This window comes from Neomonachus schauinslandi, chromosome 10 (assembly GCF_002201575.2).
Source record: "Neomonachus schauinslandi chromosome 10, ASM220157v2, whole genome shotgun sequence".
Taxonomy (NCBI): Eukaryota; Metazoa; Chordata; class Mammalia; order Carnivora; family Phocidae; genus Neomonachus; species Neomonachus schauinslandi.
Window position 1 is genome coordinate 19,550,454 of NC_058412.1, and position 18,745 is coordinate 19,569,198.

Below are 18,745 nucleotides of genomic sequence, written 5' to 3' on the forward strand. Positions count from 1 at the left end.
CTGTAGTATAGTTCTGCTAGTGATGAATTTTCTTTAGTTTGTCTATAAAAAGGAAGTATTTCTTGGGGTGCCTGGGTGGCTCACTTGGTTGAGCGTCTGACTCTTGGTTTCAGCTCAGGTCATGATCTCATGGGTCATGAGATCGAGCCCCACGTCAGGCTCCATGCTCAGCAGGGAGTCTGAAGATTCTCTCTCCCTCTGCCCTCCCCTATTTGCACATGCTCTCTCATGTGCACACTGCCTAAAATAAATAAATCTTTTAAAAAGTATTTTTAAAGAAATATTTAAGTAATCTCTACCCCCTGTGTGGGGCTTGAACTCATGACCCTGAGATCAAGAGTCATATGCTCTTCCAACTGAGTCAACCAGGCACCCCCCAAAAAAGTATTTCACCTTCATTTTCTGAAGGATATTTTTGTTGGGTATAGAATTCTAGGTTGATAATTTTTATCTTTCAGTTCTACTGTCTTCTGCCTTAGAATAATTTTGGACCAGACATCTGCTATCATTCTCTTTCCTCTCTATGTAATATGTCTTTTCATTTTCTTTCTGGTTTTTATTAATTTCTCCTTTTTACTAGTACTAAGCAATTTGATTATGATGCACCTTGATGTAATTCTATTTTTTTTTTTTTAAGATTTTATTTGAGAAAGAGAGAGAGAGAGGGAGCATGAGCAGCAGGGAGGGGCAGAGGCAAACTCCCTGCTGAGCAGGGAGCCCCATATGGGACTTGATCCCAGGACTCTGGGATCATGACCTGAGCCAAAGGCAGACTCTCAACTGACTGAGCCACCCAGGCGTCCTATGTGATTCTCTTTAGTTTTAGTTTTTGTATTTATTTGAATTATCTTGTGCTTCTTAAACTGTGGGTTTACAGTTTTGGACAGTACTTCAAATATTTTTTCTGTCCTCCCTTCTGGGACTGCACTGCTCCCCCCTGACTACAGAGTGCAGTCAAGTCTATCTCAAATAGCTATCTAGGTCCTCCACCTCAGATCCTAAATTACCTTCTACTTTTCTCTTACTATCTCACCCAATTCTCCAAAGGATCTCTGTTAATATATATATATATATGTGTGTGTGTGTGTGTGTGTGTGTGTGTTTCCTCTAGACCACTGCTCACCAAAAATTGCCTCTGCCTCTTAATATAGAGCTCACAGTGGAATTCACCCTTCATGGCCCAACTCAGGAAGGCCTCCTCCATGAGCCCTCTCCCTATCGAGGCAGAAAGAGGTTTTTTTCTCTGTACCCTCACAAGTCTTGTGTGTCACAGTGGCCCTTTGAGGGCTTGAGGACATCCTTTCAGTCGATTTGGGATGAGCCCCACCCTCATACCCAGGAGAAGGAAAGGTGCTGGATCCTGCTCTCTCTGTCTTGGGAGTAAAAGTAAAGAGTATGAGAGACTTTCCTGAGGGAGAAGCTGAGCAACAGTATCTTACGAAGGAGTGAGTCAGGCAGCAGCTCTCTTATTTCCAAAGGGAAAAATGAGCCACATTGCAGATTAAGTCAATTATTCTCAGCGAGAGGAAATACCTCTAAGGGTATTTACTCTCAGATCAGTCTCTCTCAATACAGCCTCTCAGGAGTTGGGGGGGAAACCGCACCAGCCTCTGACTTCCTTCTTATACAGCCAGGGGAGCAGGGGCAGGTAATCACATCCCAGGAAACCTCACAGCTCCTGGCTCCAGATCTCTGGGGAGAGAGCCCCGGCCCCAGGGCAGCAAATAATTCCCAAGATTGGGAAAACAAAAGCAAGATCAACCATGCAACCGAGGGCAGTTCCCCAGCAAAAATCTGATGCCTGAGGCCACCCCGGTTTCACACTGGAAACTCTCTCAAGGCACAGAACTCCAGACCATCCCCTTCAAATGTGCCCACACTAGGTCACCTGCCTTCCCTCCATCCCCACCACCTGTTCACATCATCTTCCTCACACAGCCACATACTCAGTAGCCTTCCACTTGAATGAATTCCTCGTAACACCCCACTAACCCCTCACTCGCCCTTGTCACCCCATATCCCAATGCCCACCTACCCCTCCACCCCCAGCCCTCTGAAGCTCTCCCATCTCCACGCAAGTTCCTGGAACAGAGCCACACAGGATACTCAGAACAGACCCTCCATCTCCCATCTCCTGTACCTGTTACAGGTCCCTGCCTCACCACATCAACAGGTGTCACGTGCTCATCAGCTCCCTTCTTTGAGCGGATAGAAGAGTACTGGCTTGGGAGCCAGGAGACTAAGGCTACAGACAGGGGCCGTGACACCATCTCTGTGCGACCTCAGGCAAGTGACTTCCCCTCTGGGCCTCAGCATTTTCTCTCTGGAAACCGTAACCTCTCCAAGGCCCTCCCCACCTGGCAGAAGCAACATGCGAAACAGGGGACAGAAAGCAGCAGGAACAAGATCCTCTTAGACGCAAACCTCAACTCAGCTCAATTTGCAAATTCCGCTCCAGCAAAATGCAGTTTAGCACCTCTCCACAGGGATACATTTTCTGGTTGAACATGGTTACAGATAAACATATAGTAACACTTGCAATGTGAACAGGGCTTTGTGGTTTACGAAGTACTTTCCTCATGGTCTCATACAGTTCTTGCCACCACCCAGCGGGCCGGTCACCATCATCACAGCAAACCTACGAGGTAAGTGCTGCTCTGAGAGCTTTACCTATGGTCCCTCATTCCGAGGCTTAATAAAGAAGGCCCAGACAAGGCTAAGCAACTTGGCCAAGACCACAGAGCTGCTAAGTGGCAGATCCAGCCCTGGAACACCAGCATCTGGCTTTGCATTTGGCTCTTACTCATCAGGTATGTGCCCCTCTATCCTCCTCACTTAGGGAGGAGCAAACCAACCTCCGTAACATCAGAGGGCTTGCCTAAGACCCCAGCACCCAGAGGGCCACCCACAGAGTGTTCGAACTCAGCTCCCGTTCCCTGACAAAACAGTGGTGAAAGAGGCAAAGTCAGAAACACAAAGGATGTCAGCGCTTGCCAGAAATGTGGGTACTACAGAGCCCCAACTCTCCAGCAAAGCCCTGGATGTTCAGCTCCTAGCCCGGCTCCCCTCCTCCTGGCTCCTCCTCCTCCTGCACAAACTGCCACCCTCTCTCTCTTTTGCCCTGCAAGTTGATTTGTGTCGATGCGGGTGCCTCTGAGTGTCCCAGGGAATAAACCACTGGGGACCAGGGCCACAGCAGGTGCGTCTGGGATGCTGCCGGCCACCCCCAGCCACCCCCACCTCCGTCATCTGCCGGCTGGGCTGGGCCTTGCTGCTCTGGGGGACCCAGAGGGAGTCTTCCTTGCTGTGTCACATGGAGGCTGGCAGGAGCAGCTCGCCACAGCAGCCTGGCTCTTCCTCAGCTCCAGGAGCAGCCACACCTGCACACGAGAGGCCCCAGTGTGGACCTCGGGCAGGCCCTCCCGGCTGGAGGAGGAAAGGGCTGCAGGCCGCAGGTGGATGTCCCCACTTCGGGAGGGAACCCGGCTGACAGACAGGAGCGGGTGAGCGTTAGCACAGAGTTCGTTTCAGTGATTTGCATAAGCGTATAAATAATCTCTCAATCCTAAATGTGCATATATTCACATAAATATGCAAATTCATAGAAAGCTCTCTGGAAGTACACACACACCAAACACTTGGCGATGGTTGCTTCTGGGAATGGGAGCAGGGGCGGGAAGGGGAGCAGGGGCAGGAAGGGAGGGGGGGGTTTCACTGTTACTTTTTATAACTCCTGCCTGGGTCAAATCATTTCTTACAACAAGCATTTCACACAACACAGAGGAAAATCAATCTTCATATCTATCGATGTATAAAAAGAGGCCCAATGTTACCAGTAGGCATCCTTGAGGGATAATATCATGGGTAATATTTTTCTATACTATTTAGTATTTTCCAGGCTTTCCATAATGGGCACATTTATTACCTTTATATTAGATTGAACCATATGAAATATATATATATTTTTTACAGATTGAAAGTGGTTGGATATTGGTGATTTCATGTGATTCGACCTAATAATTCATGCATCAACATTCAACAGATATTTATGGAGGGACTGCTCTGTGCCATGCCCATATTCAGACCTTTTTTTGGTGTTAATAAACCAAGCTGGGTGCCCCTTGTAGGCAGGACCCCAGGTGACTCATCGCTGTAGCCCCACATGTTTGCACAAACATGGATCCAGAGCCACAGGTGTTTGGCTGAGTGAAAAGATAAATGACTAGCTAGATGGACAACAGACGCCCATCAGCAGACATACAAATGAAATTATACAATCCAAGTAATCAATACCACATGCAGCATCCTTGCAGGAAAAGAGGGCAAAGAAGGGGACGGGTCAGGCTCTGGTTAACTTGGAAATCGTGCTCATCTTGGCTGTTCTGGCGGGTCACAGGGCCAGAGAAGCAATGGAGAAAGGAGACAGCATAGGGGTGTGCAGGCTGCAGAGGGTCATGGCCAGGGGCCGCGGGCAGCCCGGGTTGGCAAACTCACCCTCCAGCCGTGAGCAGCAGTCCCCAGCTGAATGGTCCCTTGGAATGGCTCCTCTGCCTTCTCCCCACTCCCTTAAACAGTACAACCTGCCAGGCAGGGGAACATTCCGACAGTCTCCACAGAGCTGTCCCGCCACCCGGCAGCAGTGCGTTCCTCTACATCACACTATCTATGGAGACTCTAGTTCTTTCCTGAAGGTTGGATACCTTAATTTTCCAAGAGTAGAGACCACCCTCGCCACCAAATCTTAAAGAAGAGCTGTAGAAGCTTTGATGCCTCTAACACGTGTGTCCTGCGACAAGGTAGGCTGGGCAGCCTCTTAGCAAGGCAGCGGACAATGTCTGTCAGCAGGAGCAGGCACTCCTGGGCAGCGTATCGATCTGCAGGCAGAAAGGGCCCAGGATCCTGCAAGGTCCAAAAGCCACGTCACCTGAGGACCTCTTGGAAAGGTGAGGTGGTTTCGGCTGAGAAGACTGGGAGCAGCGAGATGGCTGAATTAAAATACTGGAGGGGCTGCCGGACAGAACAGGAGGCAGGTGCGCGTCGCTCTCTCTGCATAAACTACAACCAGGAACCAACACTAAGAGAGGGAAGGAAGAGGCTCAAAGAGAAAGGCCAGGAGCACAGGACAGCACTGAAGTGCTCTGAACGGATATTCCAGAGGAGTCGAGACCATCCATCACTCTCTAAAACCTACTGGCCTTATGAAGCTGGCAGGATTCTCTCCAGAACACTCCTGCATTTCTGCTCCAATTTTTGGAGTGTTTCCCCACGGGCAGTTTAGTCCCAAACCTGGTTATGTCAGCTGTTTTTTTGGTATCATATTTACAGAATTTAAATACAACCTAAACAGATAAAATTTGAGTTTAAAAAAAAGGCAATTGTTTCTAAGAAAAGTAAAGTGAGTATTTTGGAAATTTTTGAGTGAGCACTTAAAAGAAACTGCTGATAAATTAGAAGTGAGCAAGATACCAGCAAAAATTTGGCCAAAAAAAAAAAGTCTTAAAAATCTAAAACTCTGGGGGCAGCCTGGGTGGCTCAGTCGGTTAAGCATCTGCCTTCGTTCGGCTCAGGTCACGAACTCCAGGTCCTGGGATCGAGTCCTGCGTCAGGCTCCTGCTCGGGGGGAGCCTGCTTCTCCCTCTCCCCCTGCCTGCCAGTGCTTTCTCTGACAAATAAAGTCTTTAAAAAATACATCCAAAACTCTGTACCCAGATTATTTCCAACTGACTCTTAATCCTCTTTTAAGGAAACTGGAAGTTACAGACAACATATCCTAGCTATAAGGAACACCAGTGAGGGCACCTGGATGGAAAGGAAAGATCTTTTCCTCAACAAAAGATGAGCAAGCGACCATACAGCTAAATGTGTTCAATTAAAATAATGTTAAATACATATAAATGTATCTATGTACAATTGCTTTGTGATCTCTGGATTTTACCGACTTTTTAAAAGCTCTACCTCATTGCATTCTCATTTACAATCAGCAAGTGTGTATTTTGAGGAGTATTGACAAATGTATACAGCTACGGGACTACATCCACAATCATGGATCGGAACATTGCTTCTCACCCCAAAACGTTCCATTAGGGCCCATCCAAGCCCACCCCCCTGCCCCACAGACGGTCCTGCTGAGGAATCACAGCTCTTAATGCCCTGTATTGAGGTCATCCATTGACTACCATCCATCCAAGTTTTGCTTTTATTCCTTTTCACATACAGTGAAAATCACTCTTTCTGGTCTATGTACTATCACCAGAACTTCGCACGTTCACTGACCAGCCCCCTGTCCCAGTCTCATCAGGTAAGAGCACTTTCACTGCATTTGGATCTAGAAGACCTGAGATGAGCCTACGCTGCATTTTCACTGTGTGGTCCTGGGCACTCATTTACTCCATGTCCCTGCTCCCTCTTCTCTTCCAGAGATAATGCCATTGACAAGAATATCAACTCAGAGTAGGTATGAAGACTAAAGACATTCAGCAGATAAAAAGTACTTTAAAGGGGTGCCTGGGTGGCTCAGTCGTTAAGCGTCTGCCTTCGGCTCAGGTCATGATCCCAGGGTCCTGGGATCGAGCCCTGCATCGGGCTCCCTGCTCCACGGGAAGCCTGCTTCTCCCTCTCCCACTCCCCCTGCTTGTGTTCCCTCTCTCGCTGTGTCTCTGTCAAACAAACAAACAAAGTATTTTAAAGATCTATGTAAATGTCCTTTATAACTAGTTTTAACAGCGTCTTCAGACCAATTAGGCTGTTCTGAAGGGAAGGGAGTTCCCCTGCCCCAGAGAAACGGAAGACTAGAGGATGTATTGGGGAGTCCACAGCCTGCAAGTTGGGCCGTGAGCCCCATGACCCTTTCCAGCCCTAAATCCAGTGAGAAGTCTTGTGAGGTGTGTGTCACTAATGCTGGTGGAGAGGAGCAGAGCGAGGCCACCCAGGAGCAGTCGGGATGTCCCACAGCCCCCAGGGTCCCCTTTATTCTCAAAGAAACCAAGTGCCACATGGCTCAAGTGATTTGACCCCATGGAAAAATATATTTATATGCCTCCAGTCCAAATCCATTCTGGAGATTTTCTTCACTGTGTTTCCCCACCCAGGTCCTACTCTTAATTCATTCCTCTTCAAACAGAGAAAAGCCACTGCTATGATGCAAAACAAAACAAAACGAAACAAAAAAACCTGCATCAAAATTATTCTTTGTCCTCATGGGAACATCTGCAAAGTACGTTCCCTCTAATACTTATAAGGCAACAGGACAACAACAACAAAATGGTCACTGAGCTCCCGTCCCCGCCCCCAAAAGGGGGGTTAAGTGTCCAACGACCCAACCAAGATGCCCTCCAGACATCTGGAACGTCGAGCTGCTCTCCCCTCCCCTGGGACTGGCCCAAGCTGCTCTAAATTCCTCTCCATTGGAGCCAGGAATAATGAGAGCACCAGCCGGGGCAGCAAGCATGGCTAGTGTTGGCTGGCTACCAGCCCTGCGCGGGCAGGCCACGGACACAGGTTAGTGCATTTCTTCTCCACACTAAACCGTTTCACAGAGGTAGATGCTAGACAGAGAGACGAAATAACGTACCTAAGAGCTCACAGCAGGTAAGTTGGGGAGCCGGGAGGTACTCTGAGTCAAATGAGTGAAGCCAGTGCCTTTACGGATTCTCAAAGCAGAAACCTCATTGGCAGGCCAGTCTCCCGAGGTCCCTACACTAGTTTATAACTGTAGAGGTCAGCTGGGTCGGAGACCAGATGCTACGGAAGGGAGAGGAAATGCTCCCTAAAATAACCACGTTACACTGGATCCTTCCTGAAATAAAGAGGCAGGGTCCCAGATTTGTTCCCAGAGGAGGGCAGTAGAAGCCACATTCCCAATTTGCAGGGGGAGGGGAGGCAGTGTTTCCCAGAATGCTCATGAAGGATCCACTGTAATCACATGTAGGAGTTCAGAAAGAGAGCTGAAGAGGGAATTGTGCTCCTTCCCGGCAATCAGAGGGAGACTGTGTCTAACAGAGCCGTCCAACACTGGGAAACGGGCCTTAGGGCAGCAGGAGCAGCTCCCAGCCCCAGCCCGAGAGGATGACCCACCCTGAGAGGATGACCCACCCTCAGCAGCCTGTGATGCCCCTTGTTCAGATTCCCCTTCAGGAAATTACAGATTTGGTTTCTTAGGAATTTGCAGTAAATTTGTACCAAATAACGGACCTACATAGTATTTTCCTCCTTGGGAGGATGGCAAGGTCCACCTACCATCATCATGCTGGTGACCAAGCCTTGGGCTTATCAGTCAGTCTCTTCAGAATCTGGCCCGTGGGGATTGATTACCCAGGGCCCAGTCCCACTGAGTGGGAAACAGCCTTCCAGGGTCAGCCAAGAAGCCCACCTAGAGCCAACCCGAGACCTGGGAGAGGGAGCTGCCTGGCCTTATGCTGCCCGATCTGACTCATTTCACAGGGACTGGTCCTGAAAGGACATGGGAACAAGAAACCACAACCAGGGAAATCTTGCAAAGGTTCAAATCCAGTCCACTTACTTCGGGGTTTTGAGTGGGGGTAAAGGGTGGGGTGGGATTTCTTCTCAAACATGTCATTTTCTGTTCTGTTTACAACAAAGAAAGTGTTCTTGAAGAGAGGAAAGGGAAAAGAAAAGTCTTCATTATTAATCAAAGGAAATTTCTCAGCAACCGCAAAGAGGAATTTTGCTGGAGGAAATGGCTAAAAACCTGATCAGAGGAAGGAAGACACACCAGACAGAAAATGGCCAGGAGGGAGCTCAAACAGTCCAACTTTATACCTAAAGAACTAAAAGAAGAAGAAAGCCCAAGGTGAGTAGAAGAAAGGAAATCATGAAGATCAGAACAGAAATGACAGAGACTGAAAAAAAAAAAATCAATGAAACTAAAAAAGCGGATTCTTTGAAAAGATAAACAAAATTGAAATACCCTTAACCAGACTCATCAGGATAAAAAGAGAAAGGACCCAAATAAATAAAATCAGAAACAAAAGTAACAAATGACACCACAGGAAAACAAAGGATTGTAAGAGAACACTGTGGAAAATTATATGCCAACAAATTGGCCAACCTAGAAGAAATGGATAAATTACTAGAAACATACAATCTTCCAAAACTGCATCAGGAAGAAATAGAAAACCTGAACAGACCAATTACTAGTGACAAAATTGAATCAATAATCAAAAAATTACCAAAAAATAAAAGTCCAGGACCAGATGGATTCACAGAATTCTACCAAACATTCAAAGAAGAGATAATACCTATTTTCTTCAAATTATTCCAAAAAAGTAGAAAAGGAATGAAAGCTTCTAAATATATTCTATGAGGCCAGCATTACCCTGACACCAAAACCAGCCAAAGACACAACAAAAAAAGAATTACAGGCCAATATCCCTGATGAACATAGATGCAAAAATCTTTAAAATATTAGCAAACCCCATTCAACCATACATTAAAAAGAACCATTTGCCACAATCAAGTGAAATTTATTCCAGAGATGCAAGGATCACTCAATATTTGCAAATCAACACAATACGCCACATCAACAAAATGAAGGATAAAAATCGTATGATCATTTCAATAGATGCAGAAAAAGCACTTGACAAAATTCAACAACTGTTAATGGTAAAAATTCTCAAAATGGGTTCAGAGGGAACATACATCAAGGTTATAAAGGCTATACATGAAAAATGCACAGCTAACATCCTACTCAATAGTGAAAAACTGAGACCTTTTCTTCTACAATCAGGAATACCACAAGGATATCCACTCTTGCCACTTCTTTTTTTTTTTTAAGATTTTATTTATTTATTTGAGAGAGAGCATGAGAGGGGGGAGGGTCAGAGGGTGAAGCAGACTCCCTGCTGAGCAGGAAGCCCGATGCGGGACTCGATCCCAGGACTCCAGGATCATAACCTGAGCCGAAGGCAGTCGCTTAACCAACTGAGCCACCCAGGCACCCTCCACTCTTGCCACTTTTATTCAACTTAGTACGAGAAGTCCTAGCCGTAGCAACCAGACAAGAGAAAGAAATGAGGCATCCATATTGGTAAGCAAGAAGTTAAACTATTTATAGATGACACGACACAATACATAAGCAGGGGCCTGGGTAGAAAGCAGGGTGGGGCATGGATGCTCTGTGCTGGGGACCTCTCCTCTGACTATTCCCTAGAGCTAGGTCCTAAGCCCTCTTCTCTCTTGATTCTATACACTTTCCTTGGGCAAAACTCATGTTCCCAATGGAGATGGGTGCCATTTAAATGCTGATGATTCCCAAATCTGGAACTCTATAGAGATCTCTAAGCTCCAGATCTTGAACATAGGGCCTGGTGTTCAATAATTACCCAGTGAATAATCAGATAATTCTACCTGGATGTCCCATAGGCACCTCAAACTGAACTCATCTTCTCCAGCCTGTTTCCATGTTGCTGGATGGCCCTCCTGGCATCATGCCCATATGACCTCAACAGTCTCCTAATCAATCTTGGCCTCACTCAAGTCCACCAGAATGATTCTTCTAAATGCAAATCAGATCCTATATGCCCCTGCTTAAAGTCCTTCAATGGACCTCATCGTTGAATAAAGCCAAAATCCTTTAGCCCTTCTGCTATCTAGCTTCTCTACAACTCGTCTCTCCAGCTTCTTTCATCCACTCATGCTCCTGTCACATAATAATGCTCACCAGTCCCAATCAAGTGAGAAACTCCTATGACTCTGCCTGGGAAGCCCCATTCCCATTGTTCCACCTAGCAAACTCCTACTCATCCTTCAAAACCCAGATCAACGGCCAGCTCTTTAAAAGCCTTCCTGTTTTCCTAGGTAGGTCCTCACTAACAGGACTTGTCCCACAGCCTGTGAGCTTCTTGAGGGAAGGGGCCAAGTTTTCTTCTCTGTATACTCTCACTAGATCAAGGCTTGCAGTCCTGATGAAATATTTGAGAGGTGGTGGAAGGAATGAAGTTTCTCCTTAAACTGGAGGAACAAGCAGAGGAGATGAGACGGTAAGAGCTCTAACTCTGCTCAGCCATTCTTAGTTATCAAAAGATAACTAAGGGGTTCTTTTATCTCACGCAAACCATTTTTGTCCAAGGAGGAGATCAGAATTAGGCCAACTGGATCTAGGACTCATTTTGGGGGCTCCTAAGAACCCTCCTCTGTTGCTGCTTTTCTCCTAGAACAAGCAGCAAAGGAGTATTACTAGCACCCCCGAAAGGTTATATAAATCTTGCTTTCAAAAATTCTCAAATCACTTGGATTAACACTAGAACATTCCCATCTTGGATCTAGACAAAAATTTATCAAACTCTCCATGAGTTGATGAGGAAGGAAACAAAGGTAAAAGCAAAGCAGGAATGTAGGTTTTCAACATTTATAGAGTGACGGTCATAACCAAGGCACCACAAAGGGCTGAAAAGGAATTCTATCAGTCTTAATCTCTCCTTGAGACAAATGACAACCTGCTAAGACAGACAAATTCGACATGTTTCTGAAGCACGTACCTGAGCAAACTCCCACCTCCTGGGAAGGGAATACAAATAATAGAGCCAGGCTGCCAATCTGGCTGATGCATGGAGAGAAAGGGCTGGTGATGGGGTTGTGGTTGGAGGCAGGGACAGCTTCCCCAGGAACTGGTACAGTGCCCTGGACAGAGCGGGGCTGCACGTTTGACAAGAGAATGAATTCTTCTCAAGAACATAAAGCAAGGCAAAGCCCACGCAAATAAACTGGATTTCACAGAGAAGCAATGCCTTAAAGTTCTATATGCCCTGCCCTGGACCACTTCTCTAACTCTGGAAGCATCTGTGGTCACACAGTGTTTTTTGTACCCCACCCAGACTCATGGATTTCTTTCATCCCTTCTCCCCAGGCATTCACCTGGTGCCCCCTGGTTTGTGGACAGCCTCAGAAGACGCTTGCCCTCCATCCCTTCCCTCCCTGATACACACGTGTCACTCTCACTCACATCAAGGGGTAGAATCAATTTCCCCTGATCTTGCATCCGGCTTAGACTTGTGACCTGCTTTGACCATGGTGACCAGTCTAGCCTCTAAAAAACTCGGGTATTTTCCACGTTCTCTCAGAGACCACCAGGCCTGGGAGGAAGCCCGGGCAGACCACACAAAGAGGTCACTCAGGGGGCCTCCAAGGCTCCAGACATGTAAGGCCTTCCTAGAGGGTTCCCACACAGAAGTCCGCTGAATGTCGATGGCTGAACACAACAGTCAAGTGAGTGACCCCAGCCAGTGCCTCGGAAACAGAAAAACTGCCCAGCTGAGCACAGTCAACCCAGAGAATGAGACAGTAAGCTATCTTGTTGAGATCGTCGCAGCAATGGGTAAGTGAAACACACAGTCCGTGGACACATACGTGTTTGGGAAGGCCACTGAGAAATGGGCCATCCCACGTTGAGTTTCCCAGAGAACCAAAACATCCAAACTTTTTACCCAACTCTGACCAAGAAATGTTTTTACAATGCAATACCGCACCCCATCTTATACAAAATGTAATCTAGTATTTTCTTGATGAGCGGGTCATCCTTGTGCATATCAGTTATACGCAGTCCTGGAATATAACGAAGGCTCCCGTAGCCCCAGAAGCTTGCAGGCTCTTGGTTGCAAGCCCCATTCAACCCCCAGACAGCTGTGCTCCTTGATCCGAGGCGCTATGCCTGCCGCTGGAAACACCTTGTCCTCCGCCACATCGCTCCTTCGAAGGATTGAGTTAAGAAACCAAGGATCCTATTCCTACTGGAACTTTATCTCAATAGGTTCTGAGGAAAGATAACTAAGGGGTTCTTTTATGATGGCAGAAGAAAAGGAACTCTGGAATCCCACTGACCTGAGTTTGAATCCTACTCCGCCACCTGCTAGCTATGTGGCCTTGGACAAGTCATGTCACTCATCATGCATTTTAGTTTCCCCATCTGTAAAATGAAAACAATATCTACCTCTTGCTGGGCGCTCCTTGACTGAAACCCAGCAAGAGCTCGGTAAATGAGGGCACCCCATGTACACTCCATGTTCAGTGGGCCTGGCCCTGAAGGCGGGTGTGACCCCTGAGCACACACATCTGAGCGTTGGTCAGGATCATACCCGTGGAAGCCTACCATCGAGAGTGCGTATCAAGAGGGGACAGGGGAGGGGAGGTGGGAGTGGTGGTGGGGGGACATACAAGGTGTACCCACTCACAAGGCGGACCTGGCAGGGGGGCAAGGGGAGACCCCAGCATGGACACTGGTGTCTGATCGGCCCTGCTGCTACCCAGTTACCCACCAGTGGCCCAGCCCCGGGCTCTGGTTTCCTCTCCAGGAAAGCCCACTAATGATAAAGTGTGGATTTAAAATAAACACAAGGGATTGGATACTCACAGCAAAACCTCAGTGAGGCAATGTGGTGAGAGGCAGGGCCGGCCAGCCCCCGCCCCACATGCAGGACAAGGACATACTGGAAAAGCTGTTTCCACATAGAGAAGGATCCAAAAAGGCCACAGAGAAACGTGACCCGGGACGGGATTGAGGGGGTGACTTGCTGCAAAGGTGTTTACATGTTCGATAATTGACTGTTCTTCCACAGTTAGATTTGATGCCTCCCCTCCCCTTCTAGGCCTTTCCTTATTATTCGGATTCCTAAAACCTGCCCACCTGCACACTCTGTGCATTGGGGGGCGGAGGGGGGCGATACGACCGTTTCTGTCCTGCTCTGGGATGGTGGCAGAGGGCCGATCCAGGGTTGGCTTTGCTGCCCCATTTCCTGCACCCCTCTCTTACCTCGATGCCTCTGGTTGCTCAGAACCGCCCCCCGCCCCCCGCCCCCCGCCCAGCCTGCTGTCTTCCTGCCCCCACTCCACCCAGCTCCTGTTCCAATTCATCACATTTCATCTCTCACATACTCCTGCCATGGTCCCAACAGGAAAACTCCATCATGGGCTTCTCCCTCCTTGTGGCCAAATCCCAGGGGAAGAAAGAGGGGTGCCTCCTGTGATATTTCTGGGCCCCGCACTTCTTGGCACCTTTGTTCACCACCACTGAGCAGAGACATTTAGGGGCAGCCAGAGAAGCAGGACAGAGGCCCAGAGGCCCACATTCCACAGAAAGGGGCTTTCAGGGAAGCCTCGGGATATGTCCCGTCCCGTCCCCCTGTACCCACCTTCTCACTCACCAGTGACCCTCCCCAGTTATCTAGCCCCTCCATCAACCCTCAACCTCCCCGAGCCTCGGTTTCCTCATTGGTCAAATGGAGCCAGTAACAATCCAGGATCAAATGGGATGATGTATATAGAACCCTAAACTCCAGCATGCTGATGAAGGCATCTGGAAGCATCAGCCCTTCCCACGATGCCCTTACTGTGGCTGCCTCCAGCCCCTCGAAGCCAAATGTTCATTCACGGGGTGAACGGTCTAGGTCACTGGTCCATGTGATGGGAATTACACATCCACAGCTTTAACATGTTCTAATTTGTAAGTAAAGGTCTTAACAGGCTATTAATTCCAAGAGGAAATTTTGCTTCCAAATAGCCTTTCTGCTATGAAATAAAGCAATAAGGTATTTTGCAAATGTTGTTCCTTGCCCCTAACTTGTCACAGACTCTTTGCTTTAACAACCCCATCAGATGCTAATAGATTGTGGGAGCATCATGGGCCTCAGGAATGGCCCACTGGCCTCAGGAACGCTCCCCATCACCTTGGCTGCGTTTTCTGCCCCTCCACCCATCTTCACCCATCAGCTGCTGCCTGGTCCTGCCCTTGACCCCCTCCTGCTCCATCACATCACCCTAAGGACAGTTGGTGGCAGTAGAAGGCAAGCTGTGCCATAAGAGGCCCAGCGGTGCCAGGTGCCAGGACCCAGGCCAGGGGAGGGACGTGGGGAAACCCTGCCAGCAGCAGCTTGCTCCTCCCGGGCCCGGCTCCCCTACACCCCAGTCTCTGGCTGCGATGGTCTGATTCCTGTCATTCCCAGACCCTGCAGGTGAAAGGCCCATACCTATTGCTCAGTCATATTCACTCATTCACTAATAAAGCCCCAGCAACACCCCAATCCCACACCCCACCTGACAGCCAGACTCCACCTGCTCTTCCTGTCGGAACCCCAACCTGCCTGCCTCCCATGAGAAGAGCCAGGGGCAGGCTGGATGGCTTGCTGCTGACAGTCAGGCTACCCTGAGGGTCCCTCCACCAACCCTCTGTCAATCCTCACCCCCCATTAGAACAGAGCATGGGTTTGAGAGAATGAAGGGTGCAGAGAAGGCAGCAGCAACAGAAGCCCTCCCAAAGCCCCAAAATCCAGTGTCTGCTTCTAACCATGAAACCTAGTTCACCCCCCACAGGCCCAGGAGGGAATCCTTTGCCCATTACCTGTTGGTTCCAGCCAAGAAAAAGAAAAGGGGAGGCTGCAGGCAAGAGAAAGAAAAGCAAGGGGGTGCTGGGGTCTGGAGTACGTGCCTGGTGTCACCCTAGCTGGGCATCCGACTACCCCAGCCTCACATCCCTGGCCCATCCTACCCTTGATGGTGCTCCCCTCCCAGGAGGTAACATGGGCCCAGAGAAGCTGTGGGCAGGTGAGTGTGGCTTCATTCCACAGCCGGAGGAGACCTGGATGCAGTGTCCTCGCAACACCACACGCACACCTGGGCTGAATTTCCACCACAGCCAGAAATACTGAAGGCAGGGACTCTGTGACTTAAGGAAAACTTTGCCGAGTGGGCCTGGGAACCCAGGCACCTTTTAAAAAGTCACAGTAGTTCCAAACAAGTGACTCAAACTTCTGGAACACAGCCCACTGAAAGCCGGGGCCTCCCGCATTCTATCCCAGGCTCCCAAACGGACCTCGAGAGCCACCTCCCCCTTCCCCTCCATTCCCAAAACCACATCGAGGGCCCTGCCTCCACGTCAAGGCCATGATCTCCTGGGATGCTAACATGGTTATCTTCTATTTACTTATTTCTTTTCCTGTTTCCTAATCTTTTTGGGTTTTTGTCTCCTCTTAATAGTACCCACAGGACACCAGCAATCATGAGTTAAGCATCCGGGGCTCCAAAGGAGAGAATTTTTGTTTAGCTCCCTTAGTGGGCAGTGAAGCATACGGGAGACTCATGTGGTCCAGGGGCCCCCCAGCAGAGAGGGAAATGCCAGCAGTGACTGTTCAGTAGAAAGGAATGGTTCAGAGTCGGATCACAGACCCCAAATGCTGCCATGTCCAGCCGCCTGTCTGCCCCAGGCTGCGGTTCCTACTGGTTCCAAGCAGAATGGCTCCTGCCGGTCCTCCCCAGACCGCTCCCAGCAGGGCCCCTCACTGGCAGAAGCATAAGCTAAAGTCCACCAACCCAGAAGTCAAGACGGCAATGGCAGATCGTCACTTTATGTGAACAGGGCGCTGGGAGAAAAACAAAGGAACAACCGTCGGTGTACCCACATGGTCCACATGCACCAGCCCAGGGCTGGACTCCTGCAGAACAAAAGCACAAAGCTTCCCGAGTGAGGACAGTGCATGAGCCAGAATGGAAGAACAGGAAGAATTTTGGTCCACGAACCAGGAAAAAGTTAAAATACAAAACCTGTGTTTTCCTCTAACCGACTGGGAGGCAATGGGACGAGCCCCACAGGGTTCTTGCATCAACTCCCTACAGCACCGCGGGGCCCCTAGAGACTCAGCCCTTAAGCCCAAAAGACAAGGACGATAGCTTTGGCCGAGATGCAGCCAGCGTCGTGATAAAGTAGGACAGTCACTAACACTGGAATTGAGAAATGGACACTCCAGGCATGTGACTACTGTACCTGCCTATGTGGCCTTGGGCAGGTCACTTGTCATCTCTGGGCTCACGACTAAAGGAGGCAGCAGATAGGCCACAAGACTGGAATTTCTGAAGCCCGACAAACGCCTCCAGATGGGTTACTGGATGAACGTGGATGCTGAGAATCACATCTCCCAGTCTCTACAGCCCCTCAGCACCTACAGGGGCTTGGCTCCTGGTGGGAGCACAAGGCTCTTAATTAAGCTGAGGCCCAAATTCCATCCCTGCCAGCAAAACACGTCCTCAAAGGACCAGTCGACCCTCCCCCGCTGTGGTGAGCACGACTGTCCTCGTTTGGGTCCCCACAGCACACCTCACATCATCTAAGTGCTCCACACCCCCTGAGCTCAAGCAGGATCTAGGGCCATCGCACCTTCGTGTCTCCTAGTGCGTCTTCACCCACATTCCCTCTGACCTTGGCAACCACCACTTAGGCAGACAGACAGTCCCCACTTGACAGAGGGGCACTGTGCCCACACAAGTCAGACAACTGCCGAAGCTAGCCAATGACAGGCTGGAGACCGCAAGCCAAGGGAGCTCCTTTTCCCACAAGAGGTCTTTGCGGAGGAGATCAAGGGCAGGGACCGGCTGGGACAATGGCCGCCCCGCGACCAGGCCTCGTGGGCCTTCCTGCCACTCACCTGGGCTGGACACAGGTGACACGGTGGCCCTGAGGCCCGATGTCCTGACATCCTCCACTCCCTCAGGCCCAGCACAGAAAGCTCTAGTGCAAAGCCAGGGGGTTGAGGGAGAAATGGTCTTCCTGCACAAGCAGCTGAGATTCCCAGAGGCACCCCCACCACCCCAACACATGTGGACTCAAGAGCAAAGAAAACAGTGTCATCCCACCCCCGGAAACTAGTGCCATAGCAGAAGAGAGCAGGAAGGGAAGCCCCTGGGTGCGACCCCAGGTGGGACTCACCTCCCTCAGCAAGTGCATGCCCCTCAGCCTGTCCTGCTGCTGCTGGGCCACGGTGACCCCCAAGACGAGCGTGTGCACGACGCACGAGACCACAGAGATGACCACGATGGCGCTGAGGCTGAGCGGCAGTGTGATGAAGAAGGAGAAGACAAAGAAGGCCTGCCAGCCCACCGTGTCGCTGGCTGCGTGGGCTCGCGCAAAGTTCAGGCCCAGGTAGGAGAAAATCTGGGCCGTTATCAGCAGCCACAGCAGGTAGGGCACCACTTTCCGGGTGACCCGGTCGGGCAGCAGCCCCTCTCTGCAGAGCACGAAGAGGACGATGTCCAACAGCAGCCCCACCGCGGCCACGAGGAGGGGAGCCAGCTTGTCGCTGGAGAAGACCAGGGCGCACATGACCAGCACGTAGCAGTCGAAGAGGGCCGCGAACACCACCAGCACCAGCAGGGTCTCATGGCGCTGCCGTTTGAAGTAGGTCTGGTACAAGTTCTCCAAGGACTCGGGCACGAAGGTCAGCCGCATGAACCGCGGCAGGCAGAGGCAGGATCCCGAGTTCCGGACCGAGATTTCATGGGTCCGGCCCCCGCCGCGGTCAGGGTCAGAGGGCAGGCTGACCGAGTACTCGGCGGAGTACTCGGCCGAGTACTCGGGCTCGGAGAAGCCCTGGTTCCTCGGCATCCCGGCTGCTGTCTGCTTCTACCGGCCCAGGAGAAGTGGACGGGGAACGGGGGGAGGGCTCTGCAATGGGCCACCTACCAGGGCTCTGGGAGAGCTGGCAAGAACCGAGGGCCGGCCACCTCCCGCAGCGACGCAGCGCAGATCTCCAGGGCACAGGTAGCGCGGCTCATCTGGAACTTAGAAGGACCCCGCTGAGTAGAAACACCTCCCGTGCTTCCTGCCTGTCACAGGTTTCTCAGCACCCACCCCACCCCTCCTGAGAGGATCGCTGCGCCACGAGGCTCCAGGACCAGAGCCTTCTCCAGCCACCCCCACGCTCACGCCACCCCCCCACCCCCCCCCCCCCCCCCCCCCCCCCCCCCCCCC

At 50.2% G+C, this 18,745-nt stretch overlaps 1 protein-coding gene across 4 annotated transcripts in view; it reads right to left on the reverse strand.

Moving 5' to 3' along the window:
• ADCY3 (adenylate cyclase 3) overlaps positions 1-18,392 on the reverse strand; it is a 76,754-nt gene extending 58,362 nt beyond the window's left edge. For 3 of the 4 annotated variants that reach the window (XM_044918546.1, XM_021697387.2, XM_021697386.2), the window contains exon 1: positions 17,705-18,392. In XM_044918546.1, coding sequence (XP_044774481.1) covers positions 17,705-18,379 — 675 coding nt within the window. In that variant the 5' untranslated portion in view covers positions 18,380-18,392. The remainder of the gene's footprint in view (positions 1-17,704) is intronic. The other variant, XM_044918547.1, reaches the window with a different exon arrangement.
• Positions 18,393-18,745: the final 353 nt, after the last annotated feature.